The sequence below is a fragment of the Gallus gallus genome, chromosome 3 (assembly GCF_016699485.2).
Source record: "Gallus gallus isolate bGalGal1 chromosome 3, bGalGal1.mat.broiler.GRCg7b, whole genome shotgun sequence".
Classification (NCBI taxonomy): Eukaryota; Metazoa; Chordata; class Aves; order Galliformes; family Phasianidae; genus Gallus; species Gallus gallus.
The window spans coordinates 59,799,979-59,819,830 of record NC_052534.1 but is presented as its reverse complement, the minus strand read 5'-3'; the positions used below and the strand labels follow the sequence as shown (position 1 = coordinate 59,819,830).

General features: G+C 37.5%; 1 protein-coding gene across 3 annotated transcripts in view; it reads left to right on the top strand.

Moving 5' to 3' along the window:
- RNF217 (ring finger protein 217) overlaps positions 1-19,852 on the top strand; it is a 62,998-nt gene that overhangs the window by 31,196 nt on the left and 11,950 nt on the right. For all 3 annotated transcript variants that reach the window (XM_040697500.2, XM_040697501.2, XM_025148939.3), the window contains exons 2-4: positions 579-812; positions 7,237-7,401; positions 12,608-12,809. In XM_040697500.2, coding sequence (XP_040553434.1) covers positions 579-812; positions 7,237-7,401; positions 12,608-12,809 — 601 coding nt within the window. The remainder of the gene's footprint in view (positions 1-578; positions 813-7,236; positions 7,402-12,607; positions 12,810-19,852) is intronic.

Genomic DNA, 19,852 nt, shown 5'->3' with positions numbered 1-19,852 from the left:
CTGACGTGTTCTGTGCGTGCAGTATGGCATGTACTGAGCTGCTAGCAGCAAGGCAGAGCAACAGGGCTAGCATTGAGTCAGTTGATGATCTTAAATTAACTTTAATTTCTCTGTGCTGTGATTCCCAGCACATTTTGAGGTGAAGCAATATACTTATGTTTCTACTGCCTGCTTTCTCACTGTCTTTGTAAGCCTCAACAGTGAAGAGTTGGCCATCACAGCTAAAGCTTGGAGTATGGTTTGGGTACTGCTAATATAAGTTTATGTTTTGTTTTCATGGAGTACATTGCCATGGTACGTACACTGAGACTATATATTTAAAAACTACACTTGTTATAAGGGTAATTGGCTTTTCTGTTTAGATTTGGAAAGTACCCTCTGGAAAAATGGCTATGTCCTTGGACTAAGTAAAAAATAATTTTAAGATGTTATGCTTGATAGGCTGTGGACTGTTAGAGTACTCTACAAGAAAATTCAATTTAATTTAGAATTTGTGAGAGTCGGCTTCCGTAATAGTTGCGGAGTAGTACCTTTTCCAAGCAAAAGGTCATGCAGCTCTTCTGTTTTTTCATACACAGGTGCAGCTGGGACAAGCAGATATAAAATGCCCGATCACAGAGTGCAGCGAACACCTGGATGAAACAACTGTCCTCTATAACCTGCCCCATGAGGACATTATCAAGTATAAATATTTCCTGGAACTCAGCCGCATCGACTCCAGCACGAAGCCATGCCCTCAATGCAAGCACTTTACAACCTTCCGGAGGAGAGGCCACATTCCTACCCCTGCCAAATTGGAGAACAAATACAAAGTGAGCATGCTTGTCAGAGCTGTGGATTAGATGGCACAGTAGAAGTAGGATAGCATTAGTGCCTTGCTGCTTTAACTAGTTAATTCATTTCTAGCCATTTGAACAGGTGAACTTTAGTCCTTATTTGATAGGTGGCATAGTTTTGGCCTGACATCTTTTAACTTTAACAGTATTTTCTTTCCTCTTTCATGTGTAAACAGTAATCATGATCAGAAGAGACTGGGAAAGGAGAATTACACTGTAACTGATAATTTTAGCCACTCAACTCTGACAAAAATAGGTTATTTCCTGAAAATGAGCAGATGAATCTGAGGCACTTACTGTGTTAGGTGATAGCTTCCTGTTGCTTGTTCCTTCGTAAGAACTAGAGATGTTGTCTGCCCTGCCTCTTGGTTATGATTTCTTTAATCCTTTACTAGAGGTTAAAGATTGCACTGGTTTCATGACTCAGTACATAAAATTGGAGAAAGATCAAAAAGTATTTTTCACAGAGTTTCTTCAAGTAGAAGGTTTGCTTATATTGATTTAAATCAGAGACTAAAAAGCAAGATTTGCAGGCAGTTAGAAGCAGCTTTGAGCCCTGAAAGTTCATCTTGGTTCCAAAAGATGAAGGTTCTGTCTGCAGCATCATGCTTTGTGTTAGCTTTACATCCGGTTATTAGACTTGTTGTGGTTAATGTTATGATTGAGCTGGCCTTTCCTGACCAAACCAGTTTTCCTCAGTAGGAGTTTAGATGATTGTTTAGATAGGCTTAATTACAACATAAGATTCAGCCCAATGTGGAGATTAAAAAGTAGAAGGTTGTGTATCCAGTGGAGTTAAAACTTCAGCAGAGCAAACTCTTGAATTCTGAGCTTTCTGTTTCTTTGCAGTGTTTGAATTACATACGAGTAGCCACAAAGTCTAGTGTTGGACTTGAGATTTTCAGGTTCTTCGCATTTTAAGCAAAGTTGGAGGAATTCCAAACTGCAGGTTAAATTCTTTCTGCCTGCAGCCATTCTTCTTCAGCCATCCATTTAACATCCCTCCCCCAGATACAGACAGGATGCATGGTCCAAAGTAGACCAGCTGTTGTAATGCTTCTGCATTAGCTTCTCTTAAGGTTGTGTGGCTGTTGTAGGTAGTATGTGCATGCCAACTCAATTTGTTCATTATCTTCAGGGCACAAAAATAAATGTTATTAATGGCTTTTCTAACCATAGATACCCTATTTTAAATTATGAATAAAGCTAACATCTGCATTTAAAGAAGGATGAAAGTTATCAGCTTGAATATTTTTCCTTGCTGTATCTGTTTTGTCAGCTAAACTGATCTAAGCCTAACAGTTCAGAGTTGGCTACTCTTCGTTTTAGAAACCAAAGTCTTGATGATGTAAGCCTTGAAAGTTAATCTGTGCATGCAGGTTGGCAGAGAAAGGGAGGTAGAAAAGGGAAACTGGCTATCAAAGCATTCTTTATCCCCTAGTGTCACTTGAGCGTCATACAGCAGAATAACTATCTAGTATCCTACATCATGTATTCATGTCACAAGAGGGATCCTAGCTTTAAGTAAGGAAAGATCCCTGCCGTCTATCTTATGAATCAAATTGGGAATGTAAGACTTGATCACAGAAAAGATTCTAATAAACCTCTGGTGAAAGTTGCTCTGCCCAAGGTCTGAAGAAAATGTGCAAAAAATTCAACAGAATGTTGGTTCAACTCTTACGCATGGAACAGATGGGTTTCACTGGAGAATGTTGGCTTTTACTGTGAGTTTATTTTCTTTTTCTCTTATGAGCCTTAGGTTTCACCTTTTTAGTGTTGGCTCTTTGACCTGCCATGGAGTTGTGGTTCTTGATTGTTGGGCTTTCTGCTGTAGTTTTCTTGGTTGCTGCTGTGAAGAGAAACATATTTCATGTGATACGTATGACTTTGGAAATGTGAATTTTTTTAAAATGTGATTCTTAAGTAAACTATCTTTTATTGGAACTATTGAGAAGTTTCTGAAACTCATTATTGCTCTAGAATTGTCAGGAGTCTGTGACTGTGGAAGTACTGTGATTAAATAGATCTGTGTAGCTGATACCAGTGAGTTCTACTTTTTCTGATCAAATTTGAACCTTGAGTTGCAGATACTTTCATGGCTACATAACACTTGAGTCAGCAATAAGCCTGAATTACTCATAAAGTGGTGATTTTGCTGTGCACTCCCTCTATGTTCTTAGCTGTTCGTTCCTGCCAACTTGCTTTTGCACGTATTGAAGTTTCAGTGCCACACTGGGAGCTGGATCAAAGATCAGCTCAAATGGGATACAAGATCTGTTTTGTTGTTGCTTATTTTCAGCTGGTATAAGAAAGGGGATGGGTTGATGATGAGGAGGAAGCAACTGTTTTGGCAGTAGTCGATATTTATTTTGGAATGAATTCACTCTGTAGTTGTAGCTAGATATTGCAGTTCATCTAATCAGTTAACTGCACAATTACTTCAGCCACTCTAGTATGTAACTAGCATTCTAAGCTGCAGAGAATCCCATTAATCTTTCTGCAGCTTCAAGTTCTCAGAACATTTTTAATGTGAACTTAGTTTTGCTAACGTCATGTCATAGTGGGCAGTGCTTTGTATTGCTGTTACCGACCATTTTTGAAAGGTCTTTTCCTGGGAGGTGAGGAAATGAAAGTTTAATTTGACTGGCTGTCTAAGAAAATGGAAATTGTTAGCCTCAAAGGTCAGCGTGTGAGAAAGTTGAGAACCAAGAGGGTTAGTCTGAGAAGTTGTGTAATCTTTTCTATTTCAAGGGAGATTGACCTCCAGCTGTTACAAGTTTGTGCATTTATTCTTTCAATTCTGATCAACTGAAATGGAAGTCATAAAATAAATGGAAAAGTTTATATTTGGAAAAACATACTTGAAAAAACACTTTTTTCAGAAATAGCTTCTGTTTTGCTGGACTATACTGTATTTTACTGCTTTGAATTATCGGAAAACAGCATTTCTGAGTCCTTATAATTTATGTACTAATACTAAAGCATAAAGCAAATCATCTGATGGTATTCTCAGAAAAGCAGAGGAAGCATGGAGTAAGAATCTGAAAGACTGACAATTGCCCTGTTGTGTTCCTATTTCTTGAGTACATTCCATGCTGGTTCACTGAATCCAAGTTAGAATAGATTTAGGGGTTTTTATGTGTCTACTACTTCCAAGAAAATAAGGTTAATAGCATTTAAAACAACATACTTTTGCTTGCATAGTGTATGTTCAGATGGTATATAATGACAGAGAAGTCAAGAATTCAGAATTTTAAATCCTTTTGCCAATTCAGATTTGTGGAAGATGGAAAAGCAAAAGGAGAGATCCCTTTAGTTTAGTTCAATTAATCAGGGCCACTGATTAATGGTATTCTGATATCCTGTGATTGCAGCCTCATTTATTTCAGTGTTTTCTAAATGAGGTTTGGAAAGATCTGATGTCAGTGTGCTACGTTTCTTGTAGTTAGTTATATGTGTGCTGTAATAGAAAGAGCATGCAATGAATGTGTGTTAAAATTTCAAAACACAAAAAAACTTGTTTCAAATTGTTACCTGGTTTTTAAGTAAGCAGTTCTTATTTGCAGCCTCCCAGATCTGCTGGCATGGTGGGTTTGTTTGAGATGGATTCATTCAGATTCCTTCTCAAATGACTGAATGTTGTACCTGATAAAAGCTTCCAGGTTGTAGAACACTTAATTGTGACTACACAAGGTCATTCTTTACCTTAGGCATAATAAACACTCAGGAATGAAATGCGGTGTCTGCTATATCGTGTCTTCCTAGCAGTAGATCACTGTGATGTATGTTATTGGAAGACGTGATGCTGGAAGAAAGTTATGGGGTTATTGGTCAGGGCAGTAAGCTAGTAACCAAAGGTGTCTGTTGTGCATGTTGGATTCTGGAAAGATAAATTAGTGTCCTGCATGAATTTGGTTAGAAGTAATAAATGTGCAATTTTTTAGGTTCATCAGAATGGGGATTTTCCTCTTTCCTCACAAGCTGTTTTTATGAAGAATTAAGCAAAGATAGTGGGATAGTATATTTCCTTTTACATAGTCTTAGCGAGTAGACCAACAAATCTGAGAAAAGGCATTGGTTGTATTTTGTATGTTGGTTGTTACATATTTTGTCCTGGCCATAGGCTCTTACTACATTCTCATTACAAAAAGTAATAGTGTTTGTAATATACTTGTAACTTCAGCGTGTTGTTTCAATGCAAACAAGTTTTACATGCTACCTAGCTGTGTCTCTGGTACTTTTTTATTGACAGAAAGTATGTATGTGCAGTTTTCTTTTATGTCAAGTATCTTAGTGTTTACTATGGAAAAAATGCCGCCCTGTCCTGCTATAACAAGCATGAAGTCATATTTGTGCATGATACAGGACATCAGAATTTATTTCATCTATTTTTAAATTACTTTGTCTTTATATCTGCTAGATATGAAGGAAAAAACTGTATTATGTTCTAGTGCTTAAATACTCTTCTGTTTAAGAGGAATAATGACCAGTAAATGGTGAGCAACTGAAATGTTAAAATGTGTTATAAAAAGAAAATCTGTCTCCATCTCGAGGTTGTCTTCCTTCTTTACACTTCAGCCGTACATACAGATAAAGAATTCTGGAGGGGGAAATGCCATCTTAGATACAGTGAGAAAATTGTTAAATCTCTTGAGCATGAACTCACATTCTTGCACTTGCTGATGTGAAGATTTGGATTGACTTAAAGAGGTAAGCTGAAGTGGTGCACAGAGCTGAGCAGCACATCATACGGTCTATCAGATAAAGATAAAATACTTGGTTGAATGGTGCTACCCAGAAGTATCTCATGTCACACAAATGAGGCTGCACTCAGACGTTGCTGCAACACAGAAATATTTGCTTTCTACAGCTAAAGCTAAAGGCAACTGCTGAACAGTGGGTCGGGTGGAGATAGAAAAGTACTAGCTTGAGCCATTGTATCAATTAGCATTTAAGTTTGTGCCTTTAAATTTTCACATTAAAAAAAAAAAAGCCTCTCCAGAAAGGGCTTAGGAAGGAGCATTAAGGGCTGCAGACAGCTTCATTTCGATCACTCGTTATGAGATCAGATCAGCTTTGTATTAGCTTGCTAATAGTAATGGATGTAGTAACTGCAGGTATGAACAGTAATTCTGCCTGTGCTACAGCAAACTACTTGAGGCAGATCAGAGTGCCAGCTGTGGCCTCAGAACAGAACTGAGGTGACAGGCAGCTGTGTCTGAGCAGAGAGCTGGGCAGCCTGTGTGATGCCAGGACTTCCAAAATGTGTTCTGGGTGCTTCACCTGGGCGATACTCCGGCAGAGACCTTGCTTTCCTCATGTGTCTGTGGTGAGCTGGATGCAGGAGACAGCTGTGGCTGAGAAGCTGATTTTGGTTGAATTCCTCAGGCCAGTCTGTGCATTGGCATAGAGCAGGGGCTGTGTTAGGCATAGGCTGTGGATGGGTTGGTGGAAATGAGTGGTTGCATGAGGGTTGTGCCTTGCCCAGCCTCCCCCCATGTATTCGTAGCCCTGCTCAAAGTGTGTGCTACCAAATACATCTGTAGTGGAGATGTTCCTGAAGCCTGGATGTGCCCATGTCTAGTGTGGCTTCTATTTGTTGCTGTAGGCCAGACTTCATGTGTGAGCACCTGCAGAGTGTCTGTGTTGCTTAATGCTTTTACAGACACAGCTCCAGCAGCTTTTTACAAGTAATAGCCAAGCTCTGGAGGAAGGTGTGATGATTATGTGTTTGTTGTAATGATTCAGAACTAGGAGAGCAGGAAGAGTAGATCCTCTATCAATATAAAGAGCTTGGCTTACCTTTTCTGCCATTATTGTTGTTGTTTACAAGTATGCTGTTTGGCACATGTCTGGTCAGAGGTGTCTGGCTGTCAAACAGGTGGTATGGGCACTTGGCTGGAAAAGAGGAGGGCCCTCACACTTGGCCCCTTTTCCCCAGCCTGTTTCCAATAGATGCTTCATAACCCATTCTGGGTTTTCCAGGCTCCTGCTAGAAGAGGATTTTGTCCTCTCTGGTTGCAGCCTAGGGACTGTATGTTGTATCTGGAAGAATGAGATCCATCACACTGAAAATTGGCTCCTGTTTTTTTTTTTTTTAGCAAGTGTGTCTGAGGCAACTGAATTATCTTGGAAAACAAGCTACTTATTTGTGTTTTGCTTGACTGGAGCCTTTCCTGGATTTAACAATTCTATATTTTTTTGTTTCTTTAAAAATAATTTTAAAAAAGAAATCAGTGTTGGGTTTCATAACTTGTTGTATTTGTTTTTAAAATGGACATTTCAGAAGATGTTGGACTCTTATTGCTGGACTCTGACTAAGAGTAGCATTTTTAAAATGCGCTTTCTGGTTGGGTCAGTGTATAGCATGTAAATGTGTGGTGTTTTCCCATTTGTACAGATCCAGTGTCCATCTTGCCAATTTGTCTGGTGTTTCAAGTGCCACTCTCCCTGGCATGAAGGTGTTAACTGCAAAGAGTACAAAAAGGGAGACAAGCTGTTGCGTCACTGGGCCAATGAGATTGAGCACGGGCAGAGGAATGCCCAGAAGTGTCCAAAATGCAAGGTAAGTTGCATTCTAGGGGTGCATAGATGTTAGCTTGAAACTGCTTAAATATTTATGTAGTCTAAATGTTTGTAGCTTCTATTCTGGGTTTGAAACAATATTCACACTTGCTGTGTAGGTTCTCACCTTTTGACCCATAGAGAAATATGGGTGAAGTATTTTACTTACCAGTCCCTGAACTGGTTTCACAGACTCTTAGCATCTAAAAGAAACATTAAGAAAATTGAGTCTCAACTTGTAATGTGTGTGTTAGTCTGAATGATTCCTGTAACAAAGCTTTAAATACATATAAAATTTTAGCAAAATATGATGCTGTTCATCAGGTTTTTCAGAGAGCTTGGGTGAATTTGATGTTGGAGTAAAGCAGGAAGTACTTATCGACAAATTGACTAGGAGGCACTTGGAGTTTTGGCAAAACCAGGAGATCTTAAGGCCTGTGAAAGGACTGACATTTATTCCTTTGTCATAAATCCTTTCAACAAAATGAAGTGCAGTCTCATGCCCTAAAAATGTCATTTTCTGACCTTCTAGGATAGATGCCCCACCACTTGAATGAGTTCGAACAACCCCTGGTGCTCCTGCCCCTGTTGCCCTTAACAAAGGTGTTTGTTATGGCTGTTCATGTTTTTTTTTTCCCTTAGCAGTTCTCTCCAGCTGCTGACTGGAAGAAGTAAAAATCTAGAAATACTTAGTTGCACTTGGAGCCTTGCCCTATGCCTATAAGGGTATACTTCTCAATCTGCTAAGCTTCTTAATTTGATAATGGGGAAATAAACACCTGTGCTGCCATAGTTAAAAAGACTTCAAAGCACAAAGAAAAACTAGTGAAGCTGTGAAATCAGTGATCATTTATTCACCCGTTCTCTTATGTACATGTGACTTTGAGTTTTAGCAACTTGCTGTTTGCTTAGATTTGATAGGTTTGAGCCAGTTCTAAAAATGTTCAGTTTCTGGGAAGTCTTAGAGTAACATCTTTTTACAAACTTCCTTTTGGAGTGGGCAGAAATATCTTATTTTGGTTTTAATTCTTTGACTTGTGTCCAGATTGATTTTCTGGGCAGTGCATATGATGTCTATTGAAATAAGTCATATGAAATAAAGGAAAAAATAATGTACCAAACCAAAAAGTATGAATGTGGAAAAGAAGGTAGAGGAGGGTACTAGCTGGAAAGAAAAGAACTAAGGCTGCCTGCCTTTAATATTAAATAACCCAACTTTCCAAAATGTGATGTATGACTCTCTTTATTGCATTTGAAAGAGAAGACAGTATGCTTGAAACTTAGAATCATAGACTCACCAAGGTTGGAAAAGGCCTCTAAATCATCCAGTACAACTGATCACCTTTCAGCAATACTTCCTGCTAAACCATGTCCCTCAGTACAACATCTAAACATTTCTTGAACACCTCCAAGGACAGTGACTCCACCACCTCCCTGGGCAGCCCATACCAGCACCCACCACTCTCAGAGAAGTATTTCCTAAAGTCTAATCTGAATCTCCTGTGGCGCAGCTACAGGCTGTTTCCTCTAGTTCTATTGCTGGTTACACAGGAGAAGAGGCCAACCCTCTACTATAACCCTACTCTACTACTACCCTCACTACAACCTCCCTTCAGGTAGTTGTAGAGGCAGGTTAAGCTTGAATTGGGCTATTCATTTCTAAGAGATTCCAGATTTCATTTGATTTAACAAGAAAAATAATAATAACAAAACCTGTATGGTGGAAGATAGCATGGAAAGTTATAGAATTAGCACAGGAAAAGAATTTTTAAGGTCTTTCTGATAATGGATGTTATAAATGAATAGCTAAGTAGTAGTTCAGTCTTCTCATAAACTGTACCCAACTTCTGCTGGTATTTTTCTTCAGAAATGGAAAAAGTTCTTCCTGTTCACAACCCCTTAAAAGTTTATATCAACATAATGTTTTTTAAATCAAACCTTTACCTAGTGAATCAAGAGAACCACTTAGTGCTTAAAACAGTGGTATTGTTTTTTCTTACTCAGATATTGTGTATTTTAAAAAATACATCTTATGCAGAATTCTTTGTCAAGGCATCAAAGGCTGTCTGGGCATATAGGGATAACGTACCAAAAGTGAAAGATTTGAGTGTGGGGAGGTTGGAGCTAATTTTCTTTTTTTCTCTCCAGCCACGCCTCAAAACCTCTCTATAAAATATAATGCACTACATTGAATCAGAAAACTCTCCGTTTTCCAATTAAAAAAGGGAAAACAGAGTTTAACTTTTTGAGCTGTCATTTTAAATCCATATAGGCAGTGTTTTGGGCAGCGTGTTTATTTTGATATGTATGGATATTCTGTTTAAAGAACCTCCTCCATGGTTTGGTTACAAATTTTCAACAGTCATAATTGTCAGAAAAGGAAATAAAGTAAATTTTGAGTGTTGAGATACTGGTATTTGATCTTTACACTAAAGCTAATGGAATCTAAAAACAGAAACTTCAGTAAGGTGGGCATTCTTTACTGAGCAGACTTCTAAAATTATTGGTAACTTAGATGTAATTCTGATTAATGTCATAAATTGTGACAGTATTTCACAGATATCTTCTGGAGATGCACTTGTGTGTGTTTGTGTATATATATACACACAGACACAAACTCCTTTTTGCTAGCTGTATCATGGAGAAATAAAAACCATGATTATCTTGTTTGGGCATGCAGTTGAGAAAACAGGAGCACTCTATGGGCGGGGGAACTGTATATAGGCAAATCCCTAGGCAAGTATTCACACGTTTTTTCAGTGTTTTTTGGTAAGTGCTTTGAACAAGTTTGATCCTCCGTAATGTGAGTACTAGCAGCCACTGTTAAATGAGCTTAAACCTGATTACTTTTCACAGTAGGTTGATGCAGCTTTAGCGTACCTGATAGAAGCAGATTATATTTTACCTGTTCTCTGTAAGATATTCTTACAGAATAAGATGTTACATACAAAATATGTGTCTTACATGCGAGTATTTAAGTATGCAAATAGTAGAAAGTGCTCCTTTTTTCCATATCTTAATGTTGACACGTTGCTTTTTTTTTTTAGAGAGATTTTTCTAAACTTGTTATGTGCTATTTGGAGATATCATAGACCATTTCTCAATTTCAGTTGAGGTTAATAAATTAAATAAGCTGTGGTTCAATTAATATGATTAATGTTTCTCATATATGTGTGTGTGTGTGTGTATATATATATATATATATAGCCTGAAAAGTAGGAGAAAGTCAAACCGACTTTTTTTTTTTTAAAAAAAGCACCATGTATAACTTCAAAACTGAAATTGGTTTAACTGAGTAGATTTTCTTCCAGTTTACTTGAAGTAAATGCTTAAAAGTGAGAGCTTTAAAGTCAAGCAGCTTATAAAGCTCATCAGCAATGGTGTTTCTTCAGGTACTTGTGGAAAAACAAGGAACCTGTCATACAGGTGAAGGAATGGTAGAAACAAATGAAATCATGTTGGGTTTCTTCAGAATAGAGGGGGATGATTGTATAGTCAGCCTACTTGCATCCCTTCTATTGGAAGAAATCTATTTTCCACCAGGGTGTGACTTTTTATAGCACAGTCAGTTTTTGTGAATGTCTTTTCTGTCTTATTCATAAGAGAAATGTTCGAAAGTACAGAAATCTTGATTGCCTTCATCGGCACAGAGATGTTGGCACACCTACCTGAACTGACTTCTGACTACATCTGCCCTGCAGTCTTTAGCTAAAATAAGTGCCAGTAGAAAATGTCAGCTTGTTACCTTCGTGGAGTGCCAGTTTCAGCAGCAGTTGAGGTGGAAGAAATTTCTCAGATTCTAGGTGAAGCTTGTTCACCCCAGGAGCTGCACACCTCTCTTGAGGTCAGAGGCTTCAGTTGCACCTGAGCTTTCATCAGCTCTGGCGCTTGCAGGGCCATTAGGTGGTGATGTCTATACCTGTACCTCTCTGCAAAATAAATGTGGGTTGGTATGGATAAGAAATTAAGGAGGCAGTCATAATGAGTTTCAGCAAGAAAGATGTAAGGGGGGGGGAAGACTGTTCCCAGGGAGAGTCTGGAACAAATAACAGTCTTTGAGCAACATACCCATACTTGGGAGATTATAAAACTGGGTGAGACGGGGCTTGAACAAGTCTGGTCTGCCTTTGAATTTAGCCCAGTGCTGAGCTAGGGATTAAAATAGGTAACCTCTGATGGTTACTTCCAGCCACAGTCACTGTGAAATTTTATCTGTTGTTGCATTATGGAGCGTGTGTGTGGGGTGGTGCTATTTATCTGTTTTGTGAGATAGGAAAAGCTTGTTTACCACCACCCCATTAGCAGTGATTTTAGTTGGCAAGATTTAGAAGAGATCCAGGCCAGGGGAGCGCGTTTCATTCTATCACATTATACACTGCAACAATGATTAAACAGCTCCTTCTTAGTTTCTTGGAGCTATTAACTGACATTGAATCCTTTAAATGTGTGCAAAGTAAGTAAATGCAGAAGAGTATATGGAGGTATAGCAATAGTAAGTAAGGTATTTCATGCAGAAAATGATCGGAAAGGTAGAAGCAGAGCCTGGGCAGCTCACCTTAATGCTATGCTGTAGGCATTGAAAAAGTTTTATCGTATTTTTTCATGATTTTTTTGGAATCTTTATTTTAAATGCTTAAAAACAAAACAAACAAAAAAAAACCCCAACATCCCGTGCTTTCCAAGTCTTCCTTTCTACAGCAGAGCCTTTGTGGTGCTTATTACAAAATGTCAAATCTGTTTGTGGTGGTAATGAGAAACAGAGTGGGGCCACAGGTGCTGTGAGAGGGAAACCCATCTGTGGAGGGGTCATACAGAGTTCATAACTATATTTACTGTGCTGCTTTCTTCTAATAAAATTTGATGCTAATTCGTCTACTTAAGATGAAAACTTGTTTTTATTACTCAAGTAAAGGCAAGGATCTTCTGAGACAATGTCTGTTAAATGAAAGGGAAGTGTGACGTGGGAAGGCATTTCTTACGTAAAAGCCTGGAAACAGCTGTAACTCATGTTTGATCTGAAGCATGCCTTAGAAGAACATTTTGTCTTGGCACAGCTGCTGTATCATTTAATGCAGATGCTGAGTTCCACGGTGGGCTGCTTGCAGTATCTTCTCATCTGCTGCATGTGGGTTGCACTGGAGTACTGCTTGCTTTCCTTCACTTCTGGGGTTAAAAATAATCTTTTCTTTTTCCTTCCGCTCCTAAAGATCCACATCCAGAGAACAGAAGGGTGTGACCACATGACCTGTTCCCAGTGTAACACTAATTTCTGTTACCGCTGTGGGGAGAGATACCGTCAGCTCCGTTTCTTTGGAGATCACACGTCAAACCTCAGTATCTTTGGATGCAAATACCGCTACCTCCCCGAGAGACCACACTTGAGGAGATTAGTGCGAGGCTCTGTCTGTGGTGAGTGGATCAATGCACTTCATAGAGAGCTGCACAAGGAGGTGATTGAGGCAGGTGGGGTATCAGTATTTTAAATGTACGTGTGTATGTATAGGTTTAAAGTGTAGGGTGGGCAGCCTCTTTTTTAGCTGTGAAAAAGATGATTTACTAAGTAGACTGGTATACAGCATTTGGAGTCACTTTCACAAGCATGGATTAGTGTGGATTATGTGGGGTTAACTGCTATGTTCTCTTTTGGCAGCTTGTGTTTCCTAACCTTTTTTCATAATATTTAAGCAAACTGTAAATCTATCCAAACTGACAAAAATGTATCTCAACATAAGCTAGCCTTCAAGAATAACTTTAATTCTTGTGAATATTCAGTTTGCTTCTGATTACCTTGTAGTGACTTCAGATACCTAAATAGACCTTCTCACATGTTGCAACTATGAAACTGCCACACTGTAGTTTCACATGAAGATCTTTCGGTGAAACAACTTTGTTCAGTTTTACCTTAAAATTTCATATTTTTATTTTCTCATATTGTTGTACAGCTACCTCTGTCAGTCTGTATTTTTTTCTGCTAATGTACAAATCAAGAAGCACTTCCTCAAGCATGCTTTGAAAGCAAGGCCAGGTCACATAGCAGCAGAAACATAGATCCATTGGATGAGTTGACTGTGACCAAACAAAGGCAATAGCTCAAGGGTTGGTGACTGATGCAGTGGAGTCTGGCATCTCAATTACATGTCTAGATTGGACTGTGCCTGTGCAACATTTAGGATGATTGTTCCTAAAAATGGATTTATGTACTGAAGTGAGGAATACTTGAGCTGTCCAGTAGGAACGGAGGAGACAAGGAAGCATCTGAAATCCCACATTTTCCGTGGACTAAACTTTCCGGGTCTTGACTGAAGTTTTGTTCCTTGCTACCAGTTGATGACTGCTTATTAGTCTTCAGTAGCTCTTCTGATAGAAAGTATATCTCTGTAATTCCACTAACAGAAAGATACGAAACTGTCAGTATGCATTTGTAGGGTCTTATGTCATTCTTCTAGAAACATACAGGAGAAATGAGTCAGTGCAGGGATCTTTTTAGATGAACCTCTGAGTGAAAGATCTATCTGAATAAAACATCATTTGGATTTGAGCCTGACCTTGTTTTGATAGCAGAAGCACTCAAGCTTATTCTTCTTATGTATATATAGGAGGACATCATCTTTTAGTTGTTAGCTTTGGTTCTGGGAAAAAAACAAAAAATGAACCTAAAATGCAAGTATGTAAATTAATTTATCTCAAGGGAATATTGTGATTTTTTTAAAGGTAGTCTTGATTTGGTTTGAACTAGTATACCTGTCTCAACTTACATAAGCACAAGAAAAATAAATTCTTAGCTTATTTGTTATCTTATTTATGCATTAACTTGAGTAACTGTGGTTAATTTGTATCATGTAAAGCCATCTGTAACATGATAGGAAATAGTTGTATTAGGTGTTAAAAACTAGAGACCTATTAAGGAAATGGGACATTCTGAACTGTGAATTAAGACGCAGGTTTTTTTTCCAATTCCTGGAATTCACCTCAGATGAGGAAATGCTTTCAGTTTTCAAGTTGGTTGATGTCAAATATAGAGGTAAAGGCAAGAGTCTGTATGGAAGTAAAAGTGAGCAGACCTGTGGTGAAAACAGCGCTCCCGAGCCAAATATGTTCCAGTGAAAATACTAGGTGACTTCCATCTTAGAGTAGCACAGGAGTTGACACATGGACTTATGGCCTAGTAAGAATTGTTAGCTGATCTGCAAAGTTGCAAAAAACTAAGAAACCTGTAATGTATATATAACAAATGTCAGTAAGTAATCCAGGCCCTATTAGTTTGATTTAGAAACTTGTGAGGCTTTTGAACAAACGTTGTAAGAGAGAATTAAAGATATGGAAATAAATAGGAAAATGGATAAAAATTCAAAACAATTGGATATTTTCACTGTGTTGCATTTTCTGGAGTGAAATTCCAGCACATGAGAAGATCTATTAAAAATTAAAGACAATGCTGGCACTACAGCATGTAGGTATAAACTGTTCGTGAATAAATGTAGGCTTAAAATTCAGGGGCTATTTTGAAGTACTCAGTAATGTTTCAGAAAAACTTTCAGTAAAAACAACCACAATATAAGCTGCTTTGCTGTGATGGCAAGGGACTGAGCTCAGGGACAGCACATATTCTTTGCTATTCACTTGTAGAATCATGGGTAATGTTATTGTAGAATCATGGATAATGTTATCCCAAGATTAAACTTGTTTTGTTTGATGCAGATATGAACAAAAGACTTGTTTATGTTTTTGTTAAAATAACACGAAAATTATATTACCAAACATTACATGATTGGTGTCTTAATTTTTCCAATGTCTTACACGTAAAACAAGCACTTCACATTTTTTAATGAATGTGCATAATGCTAATTTTTAAATAATTTTTTCTCCTGTTTCTTGTATGTTTTTTGTTTTGGGAAGTAGTAATGCTTGTCATTTCCCTTTCAAAAAAGAACAACTACTACTGGTTTAAAAGAGAATTAGTTTATATGCAAACGGTAACTTGTAGGTAGTAATGAAATGTGGAAGCACATGTAACAGTTAAAATTCAGTGGTAAAAACGTGTATGGTCATAATTATAAAAGCATGCATAGAGAGGGTAGAAGATATTTTGCTTTCATTTCCCATTTTAAAGTATGCTTGTGGTTTACTTTAATTAGTAAGCCAAACAAGATTAGTGAAGCTCAAACCCTCAGTCCAGATTTCTCCAGGGGTTTCTTTCTGCACTGTCATTGAGTTATTTCCTACAGCAATGTTCATCACTTTAACAGAGCTGAACCTGCTGGCAAATGTATTTGTGGGCTGTGATTTTTAGCTTTTCTTGTTAACACCCAAATCCACAATGACTCAAAGAATTCTACATTGATATTCATGACCCTAAATCCCTCTGTGATCTCCAGCTGGACTTGTAGCTCTGAATGTAAATACATTAAAGCTTTGTCATTAGGTGTCACAGTGCAAGACTGAGCTCTGACTCTGTTCTGAGAGTCAGCAGAAAGAGGAGGCTGTAACAGAGAAACAGGTCATTAAAAACAGGTCTATAAATTTTAGTAGCATTGTAGAATATTTAAAACAATTGATTTACTGTAGTAAAATGTCACTGCTACTTGGCTAAGTAGTGGGAATTAAGAGAATGTTGTCTTCACTGCCAGTAGGAGATGTAATGTGTTGCTAGATGCCTTTTCTGATTCATTTTATTCTCTTACTATGGAGAGGAAATACTTATTTAAGTAAATGTGGTGATTCAGATTAGTCTGAACAGGGAAGGTTCTTTGGCTTCTTTCTACTAAATCTGAGTAGATGTAGTCCATAGAAAGGGAAGAACATTTCTTAGTAGATTGGCATGCTGTCGTTTGCTGTCAAGCAGTAAATGTTCATGTATGCTGTCACAGAATGTTCTATAATAAAAGTAAGGGAAAAGCCTTTGTGGCAGCATAAATTTCAACATATTTTTCTTCAAAAACAAATGTTTCTGTAAAGGTGATAGAAACCAGAGGAAAATACACTGGGAGCAGAAACGATCTCTTTCTTCATGTCACTTCTCTGCCCACCTTAGCTAGCTATGACAAATTAGAGAGCTAGGCAATGACCAAACTGCATGAAGTTAAACAAAATCAAATATATTCTGTACCTGAGAAGGGGCAACTCTGACTGTACATACAGACTGGGGAATGAAACACTGGAGAGTTTATTCTTTAGAGGAACTTTGTCCTGTAGCCAGTACTGTAAGATGAAGTTGCTAGGACTGAAAGGATAGAAAGCTGATCTGGAGATTTCATCCTCATGCTACTTAGTTTGTTTTGGTTAAGTTGTTGGAAGCAGAATATTTGGTTGCAAACTGAGTTAGTGATGAATTGATTTGGTTATTGGCCACAGGAAGGAAAAATAACGTTTAGCTGTCTTACATTTAAGATGCCACTTAAGTGCCACTCGGGTGAATCATGTTTGAAATCAATTACTACATGCTTACTACATAGATGCACAACATAACACAAGATGTAATGATGCTATTAAACAAGAAATTTTGTGTGTGGCGAATAGTATCTCAAACAGGATTCTGAAAGCAACACATTTTTATATCTGATTGGCACATACTGCTGTCCCAACATGGAGTACAAGATGCACTTCATGCGTGGTTTTGAGCACTTTGAAAGGAAGCATGCATCTCAAGGATTCAGTCTTCATTGTCAACTTTAAGTTGGTTTGACGTGTACAAAGTCGCCTATGCACATTTGTCTGGACTTCTTAAAGAGATGTAAACTTGTATTAGCATTTTAAATTATGTAGATGTAGCTGTTCAGATTTGTAAGTAGACATTTATAATATCTGCTTAATTATATACAGATAATTAGACTGTTTTTATTTTTCCATATCCTATGTGACTGAATTTGTTTCCTAAAGCCAGTATATGAAATTCTTAGAATGGCAAAGAGTCCTCTAATGATTTATGAAATTTGTAAATATTTACCCCCCCCCCCCCCCCCCCCCCATGAAAAAAAAAAACCAAAAAAACCCAAAGACACAGCCAAACCAAAGTTATGCAAAAGAAATGTTTAGGAAAATAATTTTTTTCCCTTTTTTTTTGCAGAAGAATCAAATTATGTATATCAAAACTAATGAAACTTCTCCAAAATGCTTGCAAATACAGTTACTACTTTACTACAAATAACTAAATCTTCATGTTGAGTAAGTCTAGAGAAATTATTTGCTATTATTTTGATTAGAATTTTTTAAACGTTCCTTTTTTTTTTTAGGCTTTTACTTGCAACAATTTATGTACTTATCTGTAAAAATTATCTCTAAAAACTAACTTTGGACATTACCAGATTGACTATTGTAACCTAGGCAGGCAATCAAAGATTGTATTCTACTCTGGGACAAGGTTTGCATTTGCTCTTTGCTAGCAATCTTGGGGCTACCAGAAATAGGACAACAAATTCTTGGAAATGTAGTGATTGTAATAGATGTCCGTAGACTCAACAGCATTTCTTAGTGTGTCATGACTTGGAGCTTCATAATTCTTCACACAGTAATGAATGATATATCAAACTGCATTGGAATAGAAAGCAATTTAGACATACAGAACAGAGTATTTTGCATATTTGTTTTATGCCATCTTAATAAAAGATTTGAGTAAAAGATAGGTGTCTGCTGCTTTGCAGTGATTGGTGATGTATGTACCCCTAGCCAATAGTGATTTGTGTATCTTGCTGACCTTATGTTAACTTGTTCTTTTTTCTTTTCCTTTGCAAAAATTAAAATTAAGGTCTTAACTGTAGTAGATACCTAAGTAGGAAAGGAATTTTGTTTCATTTTCAAAGTTTTGCCTTCAGGAAGAGTACAATGATAATTAAAGGGAGATAGAGCTAGTGAACTGGTTGTCCCATTATGATGAAAGGTCTTGGATCTGTAAGATCTTGGAACTAATAAACTACACAGTACTCAGCTTCATATTCAAAGGCAGAAGGGAAAAGACAAACATTCATGCTTTACTGCAGCTCTAGGTTAGTTTGTCAATTGTAAATAAACAAGTTCTTAAACTGAATTAGCTTTGAAAATATTATGTGGGCAAAGAAGTGACTCTGGTTTTAAAAAAACAACAACAAAAAAGCTTAACCATTCTGCAGATTCTGTTGGTGTGTACTTAATCACAAGTTCAGTGGATTAAGTTTAGTAATTTTTGTACCAAACATGCCATAATCTTCTAACATTCAAATTATATGACTTTTAGCACATAGAAAGCTTATATTGAAAACAGAATTTTGTAGCCTTTACTTCAAAATTGTTAAAGCTCGGATGATTTTTAAAATGTTCTTAGTCACTCTCTCTTTTTCTTGAGGTTTTTCATCACTTTACATTCTTTTTCCTCTCTATATTTGAATAACTTATTTAAGGCAATGACAGTGTCTGTGTTTACAGAATGCAGTGCAGTGGAATCTCAGGAAGGTCTGCCATTAGGATGCCTAGCAACTAGAGTAATACCAACAATACTTGCCAACTTTTTCTTCTAGGAATTAATGTCTCCTACTCACAACACTCCTGTGAAATTTTAAAGCTATTGAAAGAAAAGCGTAAAAAGGACTGATTCATTTAACCACTGTAAATGTTTCCAAAATATCTCATTTTTCCTTTCTGCTACCCAAATTAGTGGCTGAGGTTATGGAGGGATTTACATCATTGTTGAATGAAGTAATCCATTTATTGAAATCTGATACAAGTGGCTTGAGAGAGGGAAGGGCAGAGAAGAGAGAGATAATGAACTCACTTTTCCTCTCTTTCCAGAGGTAATCTTTCAAACTCATGCTTAATGTAAAGAATTGCTTAATTTCAAATCCGTGTTGAAACAGCTGGTACATTAGTAAGCATGCCTGCCCTGCTGTGTTCTCAGACTTCTGAGGCAACTGACTTCTTTGAAATAGCTATCCAGCCAACTCAGCAAGAGATTCTGCTGTTCAGTTGAAAGTATTAAACACAAGAAAAATAATTTGGATTGAAAGTTCAGCTTTGACTTAGGTGTTTTGGAGGGTACCCTGCATTGCTTCCCTGCTGTTCTACAGATTATAAACTCATAGTAATGAATGTGAACATGCTTCTTTTGCTCTTAGTCTTATGTTCCTTATTTGTGTAAGAGCAGTGATGCGGTTCCAAAATAGTTGGCTGTGTTTTGATTTAGACATAAATCACAGTGTATGTGAGGGCTCCACCATAGCTTTTTAAAGCCTGCAAAACCATCTGTAGAAACCAGCTGATCTCATCACCTTGAGCTAATCTAAGCTCTTGAATATATTGGTTTGCTTTGCTTCTTTCTGGGGTTGTTGTACTGTAGGATGTTGGAGGTGCCAGAAGATAGTAGTTTGATATTCATCACGTTCCTGTCACAGTGCCTAAGGGATTCCAAAATAGAAGTAAATGAAAGTTAACTGTTAAAGTACAAAATGAGCTGTGCTCAGTTGTAGTGGGTGAAGAGAGTAAAGAGA